The 23890-nt window shown below is 40.2% G+C and overlaps 1 protein-coding gene across 1 annotated transcript in view; it reads right to left on the bottom strand.

The window, feature by feature from the left end:
* Positions 1–10909, bottom strand: part of UBE2V2 (ubiquitin conjugating enzyme E2 V2) — a 45017-nt gene extending 34108 nt beyond the window's left edge. The window contains exon 1 of the mRNA XM_042923132.1: positions 10835–10909. Within this exon, the coding sequence (XP_042779066.1) occupies positions 10835–10895 (61 nt within the window). The 5' untranslated portion in view covers positions 10896–10909. The remainder of the gene's footprint in view (positions 1–10834) is intronic.
* Between the last annotated feature and the right edge of the window lie 12981 nt (positions 10910–23890).

The raw sequence follows: 23890 nt of genomic DNA, 5'->3' as shown, positions 1-23890 counted from the left end.
TGGCTCAGGTCATGATCTCATGGTTCGTGGGTCTGAGCCCCGAGTCGGGCTCTGTGCTGGCAGCTCAGAGCCTAGAGCCTGCTTCAGAGTCTGTGTCTCCTTCTCTCTCTCTCTGCCCCTCCCCCCTTTCTCTCTCTCTCTCTCTCTCTCTCTCTCTCTCTCAAAAATAAATATTTTTTTTAAAAACAAGGAACAAACAAGCAAATGGGAAGTAAAAAGGAGAGAGAACTCAAGAAACAAGAGAATCAAGTTCTCTTAACTATAGAGAACAAACTGATGGTTACCAGATGGGAGGTGGGTGTGGGATGGGTGAAAGAAGTGATGGGGATTAAGGAGTGCACTTGTCGTGATGAGCACCAAGTGACATTTGGAATTGTTGAATCACTACATTGTACACCTGAAGCCAATACAACACCGTGTGTTTACTAACTGGAATTAAAACAAAAACTTAAAAAAAATAAAGTACATGAATTATATTAACTGTATAAACGAAAAGACAAATCTAGTAACACATACACATTGCTAATATTTAACAGAAACTTCCATATGTTCATCAATATGGACCCAAAGATAGGCTACAACTGGGGCTTTAAATTCACTAGGCCTTTTTACCTTACAATGTTATTAACAGCAGAATACTTTAGAAAAGTAAATGAAATCACCCAGTGTGATCACTTTACTAACCTGTATTTTGTACGAGGTATACTCACTGTCTCTTCCGGGCAACCATCAGTGGAATTCCTAGCTGCGCAGGCCTCACCATTCATTAGCTCTGACCATCCATTCAGCAAAGGAACAAATCTGACTGAATCATTAATCCTTATTCACAGTTCTTCGCTCAGGAAAACCCATCCCACAATTGTAAATGGGCCTATAAACCCCACTAGCTTTGCAAAACCAACAACTACAACCCACTATAAATACGATCAACAAGAATGATGTCAAAAAGATCAAGAATACAGAATTACTGACATCAAGGCATATAAATTGCATTTAGAACACTTCAGAACTGAATATTCATCAGACAGTATGAGCTGACACAAATACTGATTTAATATTAGAAATATTTACAAATAAGTCTCAGGAATAATCAAAATATTCTGTTTCGTTTTTGAGAGAGAGAGAGGGAGGGAGAGAAATTATCCCAAGCAGTCTCCACACTGCCAGCACAGAGTCCGAGCAGGGCTAGAACTCACGAACCATGAGATCATGACCTGAGCCGAAATCAAAAGTTAGATGCTTAACCTACTGAGCCACCCAGGCGACCCAAAAATAAGAATATTCTTTTGTTGAAATAAAGACTTATCATGTACAGTAATTTTAACTTTTGTCTCTATTTCAAGAAACTGCAGGAGATTAAAAATGATTTCACTAAAGGAGAGGAACCAAGATGGCGGAGCACCATGGAAGTTTTTTTTGCGTCTGGCATCCATGAAATACAGCCAGATCAACACGAAACCATCCTGTACACTTAGAAAACTGATTTCAGGATTAACACAACAATCTGCACAACCTGAACCACGGAACTCAGCAAGTTGCGGTGCAGAAGTGAACTGGGGGAGAGAGAAGCCACGGAGGGCAGGGAGCTGGTTTTGCTTGTGGAGAAAGGACAGAGACAGGCAGAGAGTACGGGAAAAGCACCCCTCCCCCCAAAAGCAGCTGGAGAGAAAGTGGAAAATTGGAAAAACAGCCACAGGGAATGAACTAAAATGGGAGAACAGAGCAAGGAGAGGGTTTAAATTCCACTAAGACTATATAAACAGAGAGACCGCAGAGTCTGAAACTCTGCAGCTCCATACGTGCCAATGCTCTGGTGGGAAGGGGAAATCCCCAGAAGCAAAGTGAGGTCCAAGAGTCTTCAGGCCACACAGGGAGAGGCAGTTCCCCTGCTGGGAAGACATTCGGTAGAGGCTTTACAACCCCTGAACAGGCAAAGGTGCCAGCAGACCCCGGAGAACAACCACATTCGCTGGTGCTGAAACAAGGTCAGTAAGAGTGAAGCCAGGTGCCAGATGTGTGTTGAGATTTGTCACAATCCCTGAAACGCTACCACTACACCATCGCGTGAACATTTCCTGGGGCAGGCAGGCACCCAGCCGCAGTCTCTGGGCATCAGCAGCAGCACGGTCCCGAGAACTTCCTGGGTGTGGCCAGCACCCGGCCATTGCTCAGTGAGACCCTCCCCCAGAAAGTTTGAGCAGGACAAAGCCACAGTCCCTCAGAAGTGAGGGGTCGGGAAACACAGCCTACTCAGACGTAAAATTCAGGAGGGAGGTGCCACCTAGCAACCTGAGAGCTTGGTCACGGACAATTTAAAAGCAGGGAGTAGACAAACGCTGGAAACAAAGGACGCGTGCCTGATTGCTGATCACGGAGAACAGCATTCAGATACTAGAGACTAGGTAGCTGGGTGACGCCATTTTCACCCCTCCCGCGCATGCACAAAAACACCTACAAGCGGCAGGATACACCTCAGTAAGCTAAGCAGTGCCATCTAGTGGAGAACAGAGCGGTTTCACTAAGCTGTGCCCAACTAGACCAACGTCACTCTTCAGGAACAACAGAAGTCTCTCTGCCTGCTTAGTTTACAGACTATAAATTGCTTCACGGTTTGACTTCTAGGGGAAAATGGTGTAATTTCAATCTTATTTCATTTGTCCATCTATTAAATTTTCTTTTTTTCTCTTTTTCATTTCTTCTTTTTCTTAAATATAGAAAGAGACAAAATTTATTTTTATTTTCAATTTTTATTAAAAATATTTTTTTTCTACTATACCATTTACTTTTTGGCAATTTTCCCAAATTCTATTTTGCTTCCATCATTTCATTTTATTCTATTTCATTGTATTCATTTTTCAAATTTTCAACGTTTTCCTTTTTTTTCCTTTTTTTTTCCCTTTTTTCTCTAATCTATCAAGCTCCTTTCAACCACCAGACCAAAACACACCTAGGATCTAGCATAATTTACTTGATTTTTGTGTGTATGCATGTTGTTTTTAATTTTTTAATTTTAATATTTTTGTCATTACTTCCTTTTCTTCCTTCAAAATGACGAAATGAAGGAATTCACCCCATAAGAAAGAGCAGGAAGAAACAACAGCCAGGGACTTAACCAACACAGCTACAAGCAAGATATCTGAACCAGAATTTAGAATCACAATAATAAGAATACTAGCGGGGGTTGAAAATAGATTAGAATCCCTCTCTGCGGAGATAAAAGAAATAAAAGCTAGTCGAGATGAAATAAAAACTGATATAACTTCGCTGCAATCTCAAATGGATGCCACGGCAGCAAGGATGGATGAGGCAGAGCACTGAATCAGCGATATGGAGGACAAACTTATGGAGAATACTGAAGCAGAAAAAAAGAGGGAGACTAAGGCAAAAGAGCATAATTTAAGAATTAGAGAAATCAGGGGTGCCAGGGTGGCTCAGTCGGTTGGGTGTCCGACTTTGGCTCAGGTCATGATCTCATGATCTCATGGTTCGTAAGTTTGAGCCCCATGTCGGGCTCTGTGCTGATGGCTAGGAGCCTGGAGCCTGCTTCGGATTCTGTGTGCTCCTCTCTCTCTGTTCCCCTCCCACTAGCACTCTGTCTCTCTCTCTCTCTCTCTCTCTCTCTCTCTCTCAAAAATAAAGATTAAAAAAATTTTTTAAAGAAAAAAAGAATTAGAGAAATCAGTGACTCATTAAAAAGGAACATCAGAATCATAGGGGTCCCAGAAGATGAAGAGAGAGAAAAAGGGGTAGAAGGGCTATGTGAGCAAATCATAGCGGAAAACTTTCCTAACCCAGGGAAAGACACAGACATGAAAATCCAGGAAGCACAGAGGACTCCCATTAGATTCAACAAAAACCAACCATCAGCAAGGCACATCACAGTCAAATTCACAAAATACTCAGGTAAGGAAAGAATCATGAAAGCAACAAGGGAAAAACAGTCCTTAACCTACAAGGGAAGACAGATCAGGTTTGCAGCAGATCTATCCAAAGAAAGTTGGCAGGCCAGAAAGGAGTAGCAGGATATATTAAATGTGCTGAATTGGAAAAATATGCAGCCAAGAATTTTTTATCTAGCAAGGCTGTCATTCAAAATAGAAGGAGAAATTAAAAGTCTCCCAGACAAACAAAAGTTAAAGCAATTGGTGACCACTAAACCAACCCTGCAAGAAATTTTAAAGGAGATTCTCTGAGGGGAGAAAAGATGGGGAAAAAAAGAGAGAGACAGAAAGAGACCAAAAGAAACAAAGACCAGAAAGGAACAGAACACCACCAGAAACTCCAACTCTACAAGAAACATAATGGCAATAAACTCGTATCTTTAGGTACTCACTCTAAATGTCAATGGACAAAATGCTCCAATCAAAACAATGGATAATAACACAATGGATAATAAAATAAGATCCATCTATACGCTGCTTACGAGAGACCCATTTTAGACCAAAAGACACCTTCAGATTGAAAGTAAGGGGATCGAGAACCATCTATCATGCTAATGGTTGACAAAAGAAAGCTAGAGTAGCCGTACTTCTTTCACTCTTAAAAATAAAGAGATGAAGAAGGGCATTACATCATAATTAAGAGGTCTATCCACCAAGAAGACCTAACAATTGTAAACATTTATGCTCCAAATGTGAAAGCACACAAATACATAAATCAATTAATCACAAACACAAAGAAACCCATTGGTAATAATACCATAATAGTAGGGGACCTCAATACCCCATTTACAACAGTGGACAGATAATCTGAACAGAAAATCAACAAGGAAACAATGGCTTTGAATGACACACGGACCAGATGGACTTAACAGATATATACAGAACATTTCACCCTAAAGCAATGGAATACACATTCTTCTCAAGTGCACATGGAACATTCTCCAGAAAAGATCATATACTGGTACACAAATCAGCCCTCAACAAGTACAAAAGATCAAGATCACACCATGCATATTTTCAGACCACAACACTAAGAAACTCAAAATCAACTACAAGAAAAAATTTGGAATGATAACCAATATTTGGAGACTAAAGACCATCTTACTAAAGAATGATTGGGCTAACCAAGAAGTTAAAGAGGAAATTAAAAAGCACATGAGGGTCGCCTGGGTGGCTCAGTCTGTTGAGCTTCTGACTTCGGCTCAGGTCATGATCTCACAGTCTGTGAGTTCAAGCCCCGTGTCGGGCTCTGTGCTGGGACAGCTCAGGGCGTGGAGCCTGCATCGGATTCTGTGTCTCCCTCTCTGTTTGCCCCTCCCCCACTCATGTTCTGCCTCTGTCAAAAATAAACAAACATTAAAAAAAAAAAAAAAAGCACATGGAAGCCAATGAAAATAATAACACCACAGCCCAAAACCTCTGAGACACAGCAAAGGCAGTCATAAGAGATAAGTATATAGCAATCCAGGCCTTCCTAAAGAAGGAACAAAAGTCTCAGATACACAACCTAACCTTACACCTTAAAGAGCTGGAAGAACAGCAAATGAAACCCAAAACCAGCAGAAGACAGGAAATAATAAAGATTAGAGCAGAAAGCAATGCTATTGAAACCAAAAAAACTGTAGAATAGATCAATGAAACCAGAAGCTGGTTCTTTCAAGAATTAACAAAACTGATAAACTCCAAGTGACTCTGATCAAAAAGAAAAAGGAAAGGACCCAAATAAATAAAATCAAGAATGGAAAAGGAGAGATCACAACCAACAGAGCAGAAATAAAATCAGTAAGAGAATATTGTGAGCAATTATACGCCAATAAAATGGGCAGTCTGGAAGATACGGACAAATTCCTAGAAACATATATAAACTACCAAAACTACGAAAGAAATAGAAAATTTGAAGAGACCCACAACCAGTAAAAAAATCAAATCAGTAATCAAAAATGACCCAAAAACCAAGAGTCAAAGCCAGATGGTGTTCCAGGTGAATTCTACCAAACATTTAAGGAAGAGTTAACACCTATTCACTTGAAGCTGTTCCAAAAAATAGAAATGGAAAGAAAACTTCCAAATTCTTTCTATGAAGGCAGCATGAGCTTGATTCCAAAACCAGACAAAGACCCCACTAAAAAGGAGAACTACAGAGCAATTTCCCTGATGAATATGGACGTAAAAATCCTCAACAAGATATCAGCCAATGGTATCCACCAATACATTAAAAAAAATTATTCACCACAACCAATGGGGATTTATACCTGATATCCAGGGCTGGTTCAATATCTGCAAAACAATCAATGTGATACATCATATCAATAAAAGAAAGGACAAGAACCACAAGATCCTCTCAATAGATGCAGAGAAAGCATTTGACAAAATACAGCATCCTTTCTTGAAAAAAAAAAAAAAAAAACCCTTAAAGTACGGAGAGAAGGATCATACTTCGAGATCATAAAAGCCATATGAAGGACCAGTGCTAATATCATCCTCAATGGGGAAAAACTGAGAGCTTTCCCCCTAAGGTCAGGAACAAGACAGGGATGTCCACTCTCACCACTGTTATTCAACATAGTATCCAAAGTATTAGCCTCAGCAATCAGACAACACAAAGGAATAAAAGACATCCAAATCAGCCAGGAAGAGGTCAAACTTTCACTCTTCACAGATGACATGATACTCTATATGGAAAACCCAAAAGATTCCACCAAAAAAACTACTAGAACCAATTCATGAATTCAGCAATGTCGCAGGATATAAAATCAATGCACAAAATCGATGGCATTCCTATACATCAAAAATACAGCAACAGAGGGGCACCTGGGTGGCTCAGTCGGTTAAGCATCCGACTTTGGCTCAGGTCATGATCTCACAGTTTGTGAGTTCAAGCCCTGCATTGGGCTCTGTGCTGACAGCTCAGAGCCTGGAGCCTGCTTTGTGGATTCTGTCTCCTGCTCTCTCTGCCTCTCCCCCGTTCATACTCTGTCTCTCTCTCAAAAATAAATAAAACATTAAAAAAAAATTTTTTTTAATTAAAAAAAAAAAAAAAAGGCAACAGAAAGGGAAATCAAGGATTCGATCCCATTTACAATTGTACCAAAACCATAAAATACGTAGGAATAAATCTAACCAAAGAGGTGAAAAATCTACACACTGAAAACTATCGAAAGCTTATGAAAGAAATTGAAGACACAAAAAAAGGAAAAATATTCCATGCTCCTGGATAGGAAGAACAAATATTAAAATGTCAATACTATCCAAAACAATCTACATATTCAATGCAATATCTATCAAAATAACACCAGCATTCTTCACAGAGCTAGAACAAACAATCCTAAAATTTGTATGGAACCAGAAAAGACCCTGAATAGCCAAAGCAATCTTGAAAAAGAAAACCAAAGCAGGAGGCATCCAAATTCTGGACTTCAAGCTGTATTACAAAGCTATAATTATCAAGACAGTATGGTACTGGCACAAGAACAGATCAATGGAAAAGAATACAGAACCCAGAAATGGACCCACAAACATATGGCCAACTAATCTTTGACAAAGCAGGAAAGAATATCCAGTGGAATAAAGACAGTCTCTTCAGCAAGTGGTGCTGGGAAAACTGGTCAGTGACATGCAGAAAAATGAACCTGGACCACTTTCTTACACCATACACAAAAATAAACTCAAAATGGGTGAAAGACCTAAACGTAAGATAAGACAGGAAGCCATCAAAATCCTTGAGGAGAAAGCAGGCAAAAACCTCTCTGACCTTGGCTGCAGCAACTTCTTCCTCAACACATCTCCGGAGGCAAGGGAAACAAAAGTAAAAATGAACTATGAGGACCTCATCAAAATAAAAACTTCTTCTGCACAAAGAAAACAATCAGCAAAACTAAAAGGCAACCAATGGAATAGGAGAAGATATTTGCAAATGACATATTAGATAAAGAGTAACTTTCCAAAATCTATAAAGAACTTACCAAACTCAACACCCAAAAAACAAATAATCCAGTGAAGAAATGGGTGAAAGACATGAAGAGACACTTCTCCAAAGAAGACATCCAGATGCCAACCGACACATGAAAAAATGCTCCACATCATTCATCATCAGAGAAATACAAATCAAAACCACACTGAGATACCACCTCACACCTGTCAGAATGGCTAACATTAACAAGTCAGGCAACAGATGTTGGCGAGGAGGATGCGGAGAAAGAGGATCTCTTGCACTCCTGGTGGGAAATGCAAACTGGTGCGGCCACTCTGGAAAACAGTACGGAGGTTCCTCAAAAAATTAAAAATAGAACTACCTACCCTACGACACAGCAACTGCATTATTAGGTATTTATCCAAGGGATACAGGTATGCTGTTTCAAAGGAACACATGCATCCCAATGTTTACTGTAGCACTATCAACAATAGCCAACGTATGGAAAGAGCCCAAATTCCCATCAATGGATAAATGGTTGAAGAAGAAGTGGTATATATATACAATGGAGTATTACTCAGCAGTCAAAAAGAATGAAATCTTGCCATTTGCAACTACCTGGACGGAGGGTATCATGCTAAGCGAAATTTGTCAGTCAGAGAAAGACAAATATATGACTTCACTCATATGAGGACTTTAAGATACAAAACAGATGAACATAAAGGAAGGGAAACAAAAATATTATAAAAACAGGGAGGGGGGCAAAACATAAGAGACTCTTAAATATGGAGAACAAACAGAGGGTTACTGGAGGGACTGTGGGAAGCGAGATGGGCTAAATGGGTAAGGGGCATTAAGGAATCTACTCGTGAAATCATTGTTGCACTATATGCTAATACGGATATAAATTTAAAAAAATAATAAATTTAATTTTAAAAAATTACTTCACTAGAATATACTTAAGTTTAAATTATTTATAACAATTTCTCAATATTCAATTAAGAAATGAGAACATATTGGGGCGCTTCGATGGCTCAGTTGATTCAGTGTCTGACTTCGGCTCAGGTCATGATCTTGCAGTCCATGAGTTCGAGCTCTTGCGTCAGGCTCTATGTTGACAGTTCAGAGCCTAGAGCCTGCTTCAGATTCTGTGTCTCCCTCTCTCTCTGCCCCTCCCCTTCTCATGCTCTGTGTCTCTGTCTCAAAAAGAAAATAAACATTTAAAAAAAACTTTTTTAATAAATAAACATTAAAAAAAATTCCTTTCAGGGCGCCTTGGTGGCTCAGTTGGTAAACATCAGACTTCAGCTTCAGGTCATGATCTCACGGTTTGTGAGTCGGAGGCCCGCATCAGCCTGTGTGCTGACAGCTCAGAGCCTGGATCGAGCTTCAGATTCTGTATCTTCCTCTCTGCTCTTCCCCTGCTCATGCGCTCTTGCTCTCTCTCTCTAATATAAATACACATTTAAAAAAATTTTTTTAAATTTTTTTTTTTAAAGAAATGAGAACACATGTTAACATATCTGTAGAACCTTGTACTTTAAAATCTGGTATATATTCACCTCACTAAATGTTTTGTAATAGACTTTAAATATTTTCTTTCATCAAATCTAAGATAGCATAAACTATATGATGAACCATTATTAAGAAACTAAAGGTGAGACTGGATGGCTCAGGTGGTTAAATGTGTGACTCTTGATTTCACAATCGTGATTTCACAGTTGTGAGATCAAGCCTCTCTCTCTCAAAACAAATAAATAAAACTTAAGAAAAAGAAACCTCTCTCCCTTTCCCTCTGCTCCTCTCCCACTTGTACTCACCCTCTCTCTCAAAAAATAAATTTTTCTTAAAAGTTTATTTCTTCACTTCAGAGAAAGGGGGCACGCAAACAGGGAAGGGACAGAGAGAGAGGGAGAGGAAGATTCCCAAGTAGGCTCCATGCTGTCAGCGCAGAGCCCGACAAGGAGTGTGATCTCACAAACGTGAGATCGTGACCTGAGCCGAGCCAAGAGTCTGACGCTTCACACTGACTGAACTACCCAGGTGCCCTGATAAATAATTTTTCTTTAATTAAAAAATACTACCATTAAACTATATGACATATATCTATTTCGGACACTAAAATGTGTCTTGGAAGTGATGAAACATGGAAATAAAAACATCTGAAAAAATTTCAAATCAAATATTATACATCTGAAGCATCTCTACTATACCTTCGAATACAAAAAACTTCTGGAATACAGACTCTGTCAGTGAAGACAACCATGAAAGCAGATACATTCAAGATTCAAATACAATGCAATAAGTTATTAGAGAAGTCTTTGCTCAGATACACCATAGATAGCTCAGTAAGATAGGTAAACCAAGGGAGAATATATTAGTTACTTAATATTCTCCAGGAAAGCAGCTAACAATGTTTATTCCAGAAGTAGGAAAGGACATTTTCTTTAGAATAAACTAAGAAGTGGAGATCCAACAAGGCAGAGCAGCAGGGGGACCCGAAGCGCCCTCGTCCCTCAAACACAGCAGTGTTGAGGCCTAAGGACTTTGAATTCCAAGAGTCCGGGCTCCAGAGTGACAAAGACGTCTCTGGGGGCCCACGGGGACAGACTGGCAGGCCATAGGTAGGCGAGTGCGAACTGCAAGATTAACCAAATCGCACAGGCACGGAGGGGAGGGATCCCCTTCTGCAGAGAGACAAAGGGAAGAGGAACGGAGGCTGGGGAAGCACAGGACTGTATCTGGGGGAGAGAAAAACCACCGACCCGGCGACGAAGACCCAACCCCTGACTGCGGGGCCTCCTCCGGACTGGGGCCGGGCGCCCTGCCCTGGGCGTCCAGCCCGGGGCTCGGGAACTAGCTCGGAGGCCCAGCCCGCGGTGGGAGAGAGCGGTCCCCTGCCCTGGAGTGCCGTGGGAAGAAGGGGCTTAGCCGTTCAAAGGCAAGCAGCCCTGCCTGCGACCGCCAACCAGAGGCCACGTACCAGGGCCGCGGGGCAGCACTTGCCAGAAGCCGGGCGCAGGGAGCGGGCTCCTTGAAGACATCAGGATGTGAATCCCAGCCGAGCACCAGGGAGGCACGGGAGTCGTCCGAGCGGGATAAACCGCCTGGACGGTGCCCGCGGCACTGCGACGATGGCCTGAACAGAGTGGTGTGGGACACCCAGTCCGTGGAGGAGAGACTGGGGACTGGGGCGGGGGGGGAGTCGCCATTTTTTCCCCCCATCACCAAGCTGGGGCCTCAGGGAAGGGACAGCGGGACCCGCCACACCAAACCACGCCCCTCCGCGTGTGCTAACTGTGGTTCTCCTGGAGCTATATTGACGCTGATGAACCAGACAGCCCCTCCTCCAAACCAGCACTGCCACCACTTCCAAGGCACCCAGTGGTTTTACATTTATTCATTTAATTATTGGACAATTAATATTATATATATATAATATTAATTGTCCAATATATATGTCATATATATATATATATATATATATATATATATTTCCTTCCTTTTCTCCTTCTTATTTCTTCCCTTCTCTAGTCTGGTTATTCTGGTTGTTGGTTTGTTTGAGCGGACACCTTCAATCTATCGCTTTACGCCTGTTCTACACCTCCTTCTTTATTTCCCCTCTCCCTCCCCCCCTTTCTCTCTCTCCGCATTACGCCGTTTAGTTTCTCTGCCTGGTCAATTTTGTTTTCCTTTCTTTTTCCCTGCCCCTGTCATGTCTCTCTTTGTAAGGGATAAGTCCTCTTCTATCAAGAACAGCCTCACCCTGTTGTTCTGCTATAGCTGGTGTTTTGGGGTTTTTTCTGTTTTGTTTGTTTGTTTTCTTTTCCAGGACTACTTCCACGAACAACTCAAAGCACACCTGGTGGAGGGTCCAAACCATCACTACGAGTAGGGAGATAAAGCAGCCAGAGTCAAAACAACAGAGAGCAAGTACACACTCTAAAAAACAGCTCCTGAAGGGCCAGGCCCTGGACAGTGTTACGACCCCTCTTTAATATAGTAGTGTTTGCAGGAGCAGGACATGTAACAAGCTTTTAAAACACATAAGGGACAGAAAACTAGCCAAAATGACAAAACGGAAGAATTCTCCTCAAAAGAAATTCCAGGAAGAAATGACAGCTAAAGAATTGACCAAAACAGATATAAACAATATAACTGAACAAGAATTTAGAATATTAGTCATAAGATTAATCACTGGGCTTGAAAAAAGCATACAAGACAGCAGAGAATCCACTGCTGCAGAGATCAAGGAACTAAAAAATAGTCATGATGAATTAAAAAATGCTGTAAATGAGGTGCAAAGTGAACTAGAGGCAGTGACAGCAAGGACTGAAAAGGCAGAGGGGAAAATAAGTGATATGGAAGATAAAATTATGGAAAAATATGAAGCTGAGAAAAAGAGATAAAAAACTTCTGGACCACGAAGGGAGAATTAAGAGAACTAAGGGATTCAATGAAACGTAATAATGTCTGTATCACAGGAGTTCCAGAAGACGAGAGAGAAAAAGGGGCAAAAGGTGTACTTAAAGAAATGACAGCTGAGAACTTCCCCAATCTAGAGAAGGAAACAGACATTGAAATCCAGGAGGCACAGAGAACTCCCTTCAGACATAACAGGAATTGATCTTCTGCATGACACATCACAGTGAAACTGGCAAAACACAAACAGAGAATTCTGAAAGCAGCTAGGGACAAATGGGCCTTAACCTACAAGGACGACACATAAAGGTAGTAGCAGACCTATCTACTGAAACTTGGCAGGCCAGAAAGGAGTGGCAGGAAATTTTCAATGTACTAAGTAGGAAAAATATGCAGCCAAGAGTCCTTTATCCAGCAAGCCTGTCATTCAGAATAGACAGAGAGATAAAGGTTTTCCCAAACAAAACTGAAGGAGTTCATCACCACTAAACCAGCCCTACAAGAGATCCTAAGGGGGACTCTGTGAGTGGAATGTTGCAAAGACCACAAAGGACCAGGGACCTCACTACAGGGATGAAAGCTACAGATAACACAACGACTCCAAATCCCTATCTTTCAATAATAACACTGAATGTAAATGGACTAAATGCTCCAATCAAAAGACATAGGGTATCAGAATGGATAAAAACACAAGACCCATCTATTTGCTGTCTACAAGAGACCCATTTTAGACCTGAAGACACCTTCAGATTGAGAGTGAGGGGATGGAGATCTATCATGCTACTGGAAGTCAAAAGAAAACTGGAGTAGCCATACTTATATCAGACAAACTAGATTTTAAACTAAATGCCATAACAAGAGATGAAGAAGGGCATTAGATAATAATTATGGGGTCTATCTATCAAGAAGAGCTAACAATTTTAAATGTCTATGCAATGAATTCGGAAGCACCCAAATATATAAAACAACTACTCACAAACATAAGCAATCTTATTGGTAAGAATGTGGTAATTGCAGGGGACTTTAATACTCCACTTACAACAATGGACAGACCATCTAGACAGAAAATTCAAAAAAGAAACAATGGCCCTGAAGGATACACTGGACCAAATAGACTTGACAGATATATTCAGAACTTTTCATCCTAAAGCAGAGTACACATTCTTCTCGAGTGCATGTGGACCATTCTCCAAGATAGATCACATACTGGGTCACAAACAGCCCTCAATAAATATAAAAGAATTGAGATCATACCATGCACACTCTCAGATCACAATGCTATGAAACTTGAAATCAACCACAGGAAAAAGTTAAAATCTCCAAATGCATGGAGGTTAAAGAACATCCTACTAAAGAATGAATGGGTCAACCAGGCAATAGAAAAAATTAAAAAATATATGGAAACAAATGAATATGAAAACATGACAGTCCAAACCCTTTGGGATGCAGCAAAGGCAGTCCTAAGGGGAAAATACATTGCAATCCAGGCCTATCTTAAGAAACAAGAAATATCCCAAATACAAAATCTAACAGTACACCTAACAAGAAGTAGAACAACAAAGGAACCCCAAGACCGGAGGCAGACGAGAAATATTAAAGATCAGAGCAGAAATAAACAATATAGAATCCAAAAAAAAACAGAACAGATCGATGAAACTTAGAGCTGGTTTTTTGGAGGAAAAAAAAAAAAAAAAAAAAAAAAAAAGATAAGCCCCTAGCCAGACTTCTCAAAAAGAAAAGACAGAGGACCAGGGTACCTGGGTGGTTCAGTCGGTTAAGCCTCTGAGCCATGACTCTGGCTCAGATCATGATCTTGCGGTTCATGGGTTTAAGCCCCACATTGAGCTCTGTGCTGACAGCTCGGAGTCTGAAGCCTGTTTCGCATTCTGTGTCTCCTTCTCTCCCTGCCCCTCCCCTGCCTGCACTCCATCTCTCTCTCAAAAATAAACATTAAAAAAGAGAGAGAGGACCCAAATAGATAAAATCACAAATGAAAATGGACTTATTACAACCAATCCCTCAGAGATACAAACAATTATCAGAGACTACTATGAAAAATTGCATGCCAAACAGGGCAACTTGGAAGAAATGGACAAATTCTTAAGACACCCACACACTACCAAAACTCAAACGGGAAGAAATAGAAAATTTGAACAGACCCATAAGTAGTAAAGAAATGTAATCAGTAATCAAAATCTCCCAACAAATAAGACTCCTGGGCCAGATGGCTTTCCAGAGGAATTCTACCAGATGTTTAAAGCAGAATTAATACCTATCCTTCTCAAGCCGTTCCAAAAAACAGAAACAGAAGGAAAACTTCCAGAATCATTCTATGAAGCCAGCATTACCTTGATTCCCAAACCAGACAGAGACCCCACAAAAAAGGGAAATTACAGGCCAACATCCCAATATATATAATTCAACAGCATATAAAATGAATTATTCACCATGATCAAGTGGGATTCATTCCTGGGCTGCAGGGCTGGTTCAATATTCGCAAATCAATCAATGTGATACATCACATTAATAAAAGAAAGGATAAGAACCACATGACCCTGTCAATAGATGCACAAAAAGCGTTTGAAAAATACAGCATCCTTTCTTAATAAAAACCCTCAAGAAAGCTGGAATAGAAGGAACACACCTAAAAATCATAAAAGCCATATACAGAAAGCCCAGAGCTAACGTCATCTTCAATGGGAAAAAACTGAGAGCTTTCCCCCTGAGATCAGGAACACAACAGGGATGTCCACTCTCACCGCTATTGTTTAACATATGTCGGAAGTCCTAGCATCAGCAATCAGACAACAAAAGGAAATCAAAGGCATCAAAATTGGCAAAGATGAAGTCAAGCTTTCATTTTTCACAGAAGACATGATACTCTACGTGGAAAACCCAAACAACTCCATCAGAAGGCTGCTAAAACTGATACATGAATTCAGCAAAGTTGCAGCATACAAAGTCAATGTACAGAAATCAGTTGCATTCTTATACCCTAATAATGAAGCAACAGAAAGAAAAATCAAGAAAGTGATCCCATTTACAATTGCACCAAGAACCATAAAACACCAAGGAATAAACCTAACCAAAGATGTAAAAGATCTATATGCTGAAAACTACAGAAAATGTATGAAGGAAATTGAAGAAGACACAAAGAAATGGAAAAACATTTTATATTCGTGGATTGGAAGAATAAATATCATTAAAATGTCAATACTACCCAAAGCAATCTACACATTCAATGCAATCCCAATCAAAATTGCACCAGCATTCTACTCAGAGCTAGAAAAAACAATCCTAAAATTTGCATGGAACCACAAAAGACCCCAAATTAATTATTGGGGTACTATTGAAAAAGAAAAAGTACTGTTGGAAAAGAAAACCAAAGCGGGAGGCATCACAATCCCAGAGTTTAGCCGCTACTGCGAAGCTACAATCATCAAGACAGTATGGTACTGCCACAAAAACAGACACATAGGCCAATGGAATAGAATAGAGAACCCAGAATTGGATACACAAATGTACGGCCAACTAATCTTTGACAAAGCAGGAAAGGGTAGCCAATGGAAAAAAGACAGTCTCTTTAACAAATGGTACTGGGAGAACTGGCCATCAACCTGCAGAAGAATGAATTTAGACCACTTTCTTACACCATTCACAAAAATAAACTGAAAATGGATGAAAGACCTAAATGTGAGACAGGAAACCATCAAAACCCTAGAGGAGAAAACAGGCAACAACCTCTTTGACCTCAGTTGCAGCAATTTCTTACTCAACACATCTCCAAAGGTAAGGGAATTAAAAGCAAAAATTAACTATTGGGAGGGACCTCATCAAGATAAAAAGCTTCTACACTGCAAAGGAAACAATCACCGAAACTAAAAGGCAACCAATGGAATGGGAGAAGATATTTGCAAATGACATATCAGATAAAGGGTTAGTATACAAAATCTATAAAGAACTTATCAAACTCAACACCCAAAAAACAAATAATCCAGTGAAGAAATGGGCAGAAGACATGAATAGACACTTTTCTAAAGAAGACATGCAGACGGCCAACAGACACATGAAAAGATGCTCAATGTCACTCATCATGAGGGAAATACAAATCAAAACCACACTGAGATACAACCTCACACCAGTCAGGCTGGCTAAAATGAACTAATCAGGAAACAACAGATGCTGGCAAGGATGTGGAGAAACAGGAACCCTCTTGCACTGTTGGTGGGAATGCAAACTGGTGCAGCCACTCTGGAAAACAGTGTGGTGGTTCCTCAAAAAATTAAAACTAGATCTATCCTATGACCCAGCAATAGCACTGCTAGGAATTTACCCAAGAGATACAGGAGTGCTGATGCATAGGGGCACTTGTACCCCAATGTTTATAGCAGCACTTTCAACAATAGCCAAATTAGGAAGGAGCCTTAAAACTCATCAACTGAAGAACAGATAAAGAAGACGTGGTTTATATATACAATTGAATACTACTTGGCAACGAGAAAAATGAAATCATGCCATTTGCAGCAACATGGATGGAACTAGAAGGTATTATCCTAACTGAAATAAGTCCAGTCAGAGAAAGACAGAGACCATGTTTTCACTCCTATGTGGATCTTGAGAAACTTAAGAGAAGACCATGGGAGAAGGGGGGGAAAAATAAAAGAAGCATAAGGGAATCATTAATCAATAAAAGAATCATTAAGAATCATTTGCCTGCAACACCAAATTTGTGCTTACAAAAAAATCTGTGTAAACATATAATGAGATTTAGCTATTAATATCAATTTTCTTGAGGCGCCTTGGTGGCTCAGTTGGTTAAGCATATGACTTTGGCCCAGGTCATGATCTTAAAGGTTCAAGAGTTGAAGCCCTGCATTGCCTCTCTGCTGTCAGCACACAGTCTACTTCAGAATCTGTCCTCTCTCTGTCCCTCCCCCACTCCTCTCATGCTCACACTCTCTCAAAAATAAACATTTAAGAAACACACATATCAACGTTCTTAAATTTTTTGTTATTCAACACAATCATTTACATCTTAAAACATGTAGTGTTAAATACAATGTCATTAGACCCTACCAACTGTCTTCTCTTCATCCTAATGGTATTTATTTATGAAATCACATTGTTAGGTTCCCACAAAATGAAAGCAAACAAAGTTTATACAGTGTAATACAGAACCAGTTATCAAAGAACCTGAAATCAAGAAACTACCTCTGGACTCAACATCTAGCTAAGTAATCTTGAGTAAGTCATTTCCTATCTAAATTTCCATAGCTCATCTATAAAGTGAAGCCTAGATGATCCATAATGTGCTTTCCATTACAATTATTATTTCAACATATGTAAAGACCTACATAGGCTTTCTCTCCTGTGATCCGAAACTTTGCGGAGTTCTAACTTAAACTGAATATAACATTTGCTTTTATACAAATCAGCTACGACTTTGTAAAGAAGAATAAATCACTCCCAAACCCAGTCCTACAACTGTAGGACCGTCTTACCATATTATCTCAAAGATTTATTTATAAAAACATCTTGGGGCGCCTGGGTGGCTCAGTCGGTTAAACGTCCGACTTTGGCTCAGGTTATGATCTCGCTGTTCATGAGTTAGAGCCCCGCAATGGGCTCTGTGCTGACAGCTTGGACCCTGGAGCCTGCTTCGGATTCTGTGTCTCCCTCTCTCTCTGCCCCTCCCCCACTCATTCTCTCTCTCTCTCTCTCTCTCTCTCTCTCTCTCTCTCTCTAATATAAAACATAGAAAAAATTTATTTATATAAAACATTCATTCCTTTTAAAAAAGTCAAATACACTTGAAACAAACTTTTGAACACTGAACTTTATTCCATTTATTCTAGTCTACAAGCCTCACATATCCACTTTGAAGTTTTGTGTCAAACAGCTCCCCAAGTAATCGGTCAAGTGGATGTTTCCACTAAGGATAATCTTTCCTTTTCATAGTTTCCATTTGTATGGCTTTCAGTCAGCATGGTTTAAATACTACCAGTCCCCCAACATCACAGATGAAGCTTCAGTTAGCACAGTCCCCTAACCATGAGTAATCACATTAAGTACAAATTTTGTTGCAAGCTCCCCAGTCCACAAATCACTATGTAAATAATAGGTGAGCATCCTAACCAGTGGCCAATCGCTTCACATCTTTCAAAGTCAGTTGGTGATGGGTCACTGCACATTTGTGACTCACATACAGACAGCAAAGCTCATAGTAGTGTGCCAGTAGTAAACCCATGTGACATTCTATAAAAATAGCCAGAAAAAGAAATTAGCCAACAAAGATCAAAGTGCAGCAAAGAAAAAACTGGTAACACTGACGTGAAATGTGAATCAAATGTAAATGCAGTTATAGAAAAAAACACGCAACTGGAAGTGTTGGGAAGACTCTAGATAAGCAAACACCCAAACTGTGTGAATGGGGGCTTATGGATGCAAATGAGGAAGGCAGTTACAAGAAAAGGATGGCAATGTTCCACAGGAAGTGAAAAACTTCACAATAAAGGAAATCTGAGATTATTTCCAACATCGAAAGCACAAAGGATAAAATACTGGAAGTGATTCAAACTGAGGAGTATGACAATTATCAAAGCACAGAAAAGATGCTTGCTCCACATCGTAAGTGTACGATGAGAAGAAAAAGTCAAGCATTGTTCAAACTACTCTTGACAAATTTTTTACAAATAAAACATTCCAATTCTTAACGTCTCATTTTTAAATTACAGTACTGAACAAATATTAGTTTTACTATTTTTTTTCATTTTCCTAAATACGTATAACCACAAAGAGTTTTTAATATCTAAGCAAACATTTTCAAAGGTCACGGACTAACAGTTTTTCTTAGTAAGATTGCTTTGAACAGTCTCAGTCTGCATGGTCATTTTTATCATCCTGCAGTATTGTGCAAAGGGATGAATGCACGTACAGCAAAGGCTGTACGATTTAATCATATTGTCAAAAGCAAACATGTATCAAGAGGATCCAGGTTGCTAACAGACACAGAAAAATCTATCAAGCCAGTTATTAAAGTCTCAAGAGGGAAATGTACTAGACTACTACAATTTGGCTCTTCTTTTGTCCAGTTCCCAGGTTCTATGTTATGATTTACACACCATGCACACCTCTTCTGTTCCTACTCCCAAGTTCTGCCTGCATATCATCATCTTGAAGATAGGGAAAACAAAATCATGTGGCCCAACCTTTCACAGAAGGGATGGGCAAAGCAAGGTTTAAGAGATTCAGTGGCATGCCTAGCATGCCACACTAATCTGTCAGAGGCAGCAGTGGAATTAAAGCACTGCTAATCCAGTTCTTGTTCCAGTCAGTATACACAATGCTGCCCACTTCTGAAGAAAGTAGTAAGTTTTACTTACCGTTTCGTTTTTCAACCTTATGGCTTACACAGACCTACTATCAAAGACAAAAATATTCCGTTCTTTTCTGAGTCTCTCGTTATTTAAAGATATTTTACAATCATCTGCATTCAGAGATTAGAACCCCACTAGTGTAACTCAAGTGATGAAAAATTTTATTTTTTTCCTTTTTTTTTTTTAACATTTATTTATTTTTGAGACAGACAGAGACCGAGCATGAACGGGGGAGGGGCAGAGAGACAGGGAGACACAGAATCGGAAGCAGGCTCCAGGCTCTGAGCCATCAGCCCAGAGCCCGACGCGGGGCTCAAACTCACAGACCCCAAGATCGTGACCTGAGCTGAAGTCGGACGCTTAACCGACCGAGCCACCCAGGCGCCCCCTATTTTTTTCCTTTTTTAATTTATTATTTATTTATCTTTTTAATATAATTTATTGTCAAGTTAGCTAACATACAGTGTGCTCTTAGTTTCGGGGACAGATTCTCATGATTCATCACTTACACAACACCCAGTGCTCATCCCAACAAGTACCCTCCTCAATGCCCATCACCCATTTCCCCCTCTCCCACGCCCCCATCAACCCTCAGTTTGTTCTCTGTATTTAAGAGTCTCTTATGGGTTTGTCTCCCTCTCTGTCTGAAACTATTTTTCCCCTTCCCTTCTCCCATTGGTCTTAAGTTTCTCAAATTCCACATATGAGTGAAAACATATAATATCTTTCTGTGACTTATTTCACTTAACATAATACCCTCCAGTTCCATCCACGTTGTTGCAAATGGCAGGATTTCATTCTTTCTCATTACCAAGTGGTATTCCATTGTATATATAAACCACAACTTCTTTAAGTGATAAGAAATTTTAAATTTTCATTTAACAATGTATCCTGGATGGGATCCTGAGACAGGAAATGAACATCAGGTACTCCCATGTACAATCTTCTCTGTACTATCTTCACAACTTTACTGCAAAATTAAAATTATCCTAAAATTTTAAATTTATTTTTTAAGAAAGTGTGGCACGCGCTTTTTCATCTAACAGTAACTCTTTTATTAGTAGTGGGATCTAATTAAATTTTTGAATCAAAGGTACTAAATGTACTAATAAATTTCTATTCCTTAAAGTAGTGGTTCTTAAGCCATGTCCAGTGAAATCCTCTTGACCTCCAAAGGTGACTGTGCCTCTTGGAAACAGGGGAGCTAGCCAGTGGGTCTCCACCACAGCCCAACTTCCATCCACAAGAAACATCTAAGTCTGAAACAAAGATTCTGCTAGAAAGAGAAGTGTGAAAGCCACTCTCAAGCCTAAAAGGGAGTAAGATTCATGACTGAGGAATATTTCAAACTGCACAGTTCCTCATAACAGAAAGAACACAAGACTGAGAACAAAATAAAAACAAAAACGCAAATTTTAACCTTGAATCCATCACTAACCAACTGTGTAAAATCTTGTAATATTTTAGCCTTCATTTTTCTCGTCTGCAAAATAAGAAGACCAAGGGCACCTGGGTGGATCAGTCAGTTGAGCGTCCAACTCTTGATTTTGGCTCAGGTTATGATCCCAGGGTCCCAGGATTGAGCCCCCATCGGGCTCTGCACAGAGCATGGAGCCTGCTTAAGACTCTCTCTCTCTTCCAGGGCACCTGGGTGGTTCAGTCGGTTAAGCGTCCAACTTCAGCTCAGGCCATGATCTCATGTCAGCTGTGCTGACAGCTCAGAGCCTGGAGCCCCCTTAGGATTCTGTATCTCCCTCTCTCTCTGTCCCTCCCCCACTCATGCTGTCTCTATCGCTCATAAATAAATAAACTTTAAAAAAAATATTTTTTAATAAAACTTAAAAAGAAAGAATCTCTCTCTTCCCCTCTGCACCCTCCCCTCTTAAATAAAAGAGGATCAAATAGTATGGCAAAGTATGTTTCAGCTTAAAAATCTCAGGCTAGCTGGAATTTTTTCTCCCCAATTTTTCTTCTAGTAAGAGGAAGGATAAAAGTATATGACATAGATAATGTCATATCTAATTAAAATATAATGCCTTAGTAAGGACCAAAAATATTTGTCAGGTATCTCTTCTTTTTAGCCCAGCAAATAACTATTTTTATCAAGATTATTTTGTCTTAAATAAAAAACATGTATATTATTCTTTAATGATTTTTTTTCAAAGTTTATTTTTTTTCTTATAATCTCTATGCCCAAAATTGGGCTCGAACCCACAACCCCTAGATCAAGAATCCCATGCTCCTCAGAATGAGCCAGCCAAGCACCCCAAAACATGTACATTACATGACCTAGCTCATCTCGTTTTAAATTTTAAGCTATATTAATTTCACAAATATACAGGTACTATTTCCCCACAAAGAATACAAAAGTATAGCTAACAGAAAGTATAATTTAAAAAGTCCAAAGCTGCTTCTGCACTCGTCTTCCTCTCAGTTCAACAATACTGTGAATTATGTAAGGCATACAAAATGAATAAACAGAACACTGAAATTGACCAAGGCAAGTTTTTAGCAATAGTCTCAAAATAAATTTCATTGAAAAAACCTCAAATGCCTAAAATACATCCTTATTAGTTATGCTAAGGTATCATATTTCATAAATCTGAAAACAGGATGAAAATATAACAATTGTGATGATGAAATATAAACTAGAAAATACAGGCTTCCAATGTATAAGGAAATGTGCCAACAATCAGCAACATCTTTATAACTTATATTCGACTTCTTTAAAAGATAACTGAAAGTGGATAACGAAAAGTATCTGCCACTACTAACAACTAATATTTGTTCTTTTCAAAATATCTCCACACTCTCATATGTATAATGTTAGGGGGGGGAAACATGTTTAAATAAACAATGCAATCCACAAAATGAAAACTATCAAATTAAAATGTACCGTTTTATTACTAAATTTTCAAGAACCCATAGTACCAAGCACAACAAGAGGGATATGGCCCCATTCGCAAGCACGCTGGATTTCCGACAGCAAGTACAATAAAGTTGTAACACTAAAATCTCATTTTTAAAATAATCCTTGTGTTTACTAGTTCGCTAACACCTCAAGTATGCCGAAATACTCCCCAACGCTAAAACTGGTAAAGATCCTATCACCTATGACACCTGTACACATTAAAGATAAGACTTAAAAGACATAACTTTCCATTAAAATGTATATTGAATGTATCCCAAGGTATGACCTTACAAATTGCAATAACATATACTGCAACCTTCCACTTTTTAGCACATATACATTTAAAATTTTGTTTTATTATGCAATGATGGCATGAAATATTAAATCACACTGTTCTATAGCCTGGTTTCAATTATAATTAGGAGAAATGAAAGATCAGACGTTAAGTAGTAAAACTTAACATTTTCATTTTAACATATTGTAAAATGGTCAAGTTTCGAAAATCTCAGTATTAATATTTAACTTCAAAGTCTGTGCTCGTTGGAAACCAAACACTGTACTCAGTACGAGAGAGGAGTTGAACAGTCTAAGAAACAAACCACTTCTTAAATTGGCGTTTTCTTGCTCTATGGTTTTATTTTTCTTGCACTACACTTTTGCCCTTAAATGAATAAAAATAACACGTATTCAGCCAGGTAAGAATGATCATCATTTCTCCCTTATTACAAACAGCAACAGTCCTCTTCGTAGTCCTCTCCTCCTCCACCCATATAAAGGCAAGTCCAACAGAACGGGACCCCCCCTCGATCCAGGACGCCCCTTACCCGAAACCCTTCCGTGCCCGAGGTTGACACTGCCCACCTTGGGCCTCCTCTCCTCCCTCCCACACTGCCCTCCGCTCAGCGAGCTGACCCGCACCCGCTAGCCCCTGCGTGTGCGCCCGCGCTGGAGCCACCCCGCCCCCAGCTCGCGGGCGCGCGGCCGACGCGCAAGCACGACCCGCCACCCCCGACGGCCGCCCCGGGCCCTCGGCGCCGGCGCCCGACCCGCCCGGACCCTCCCAGCTCCCGGGCTTCGCTCCACGGGCAGCACGGTGTCCGAGAAGGCGCACTCTGGATTCTCCCACACGATCAGTGCCCGGCCGCCAGCAGCAGGCGGAGGGGCAGAGCCGGGTTGGAGTGGGAAAGTAGGCAGCCCAGCCCGGGAACCGACCTGTGGAGACCGCCATCTTCTCCTGCAGCCCGACGCAGCCGCCTGCACGCACAGCGACGTAACGCGCCACTTCCGGGAGCGCGCCGCCCCGCCCCCCGCCCCGCAGCTTCCCGGCCTA

This window comes from Panthera leo, chromosome F2, assembly GCF_018350215.1.
Source record: "Panthera leo isolate Ple1 chromosome F2, P.leo_Ple1_pat1.1, whole genome shotgun sequence".
In the NCBI taxonomy this organism is placed as follows: Eukaryota; Metazoa; Chordata; class Mammalia; order Carnivora; family Felidae; genus Panthera; species Panthera leo.
Note: the sequence above shows the minus strand (reverse complement) of the source record. Positions and strands in the feature narration are given on the sequence as shown.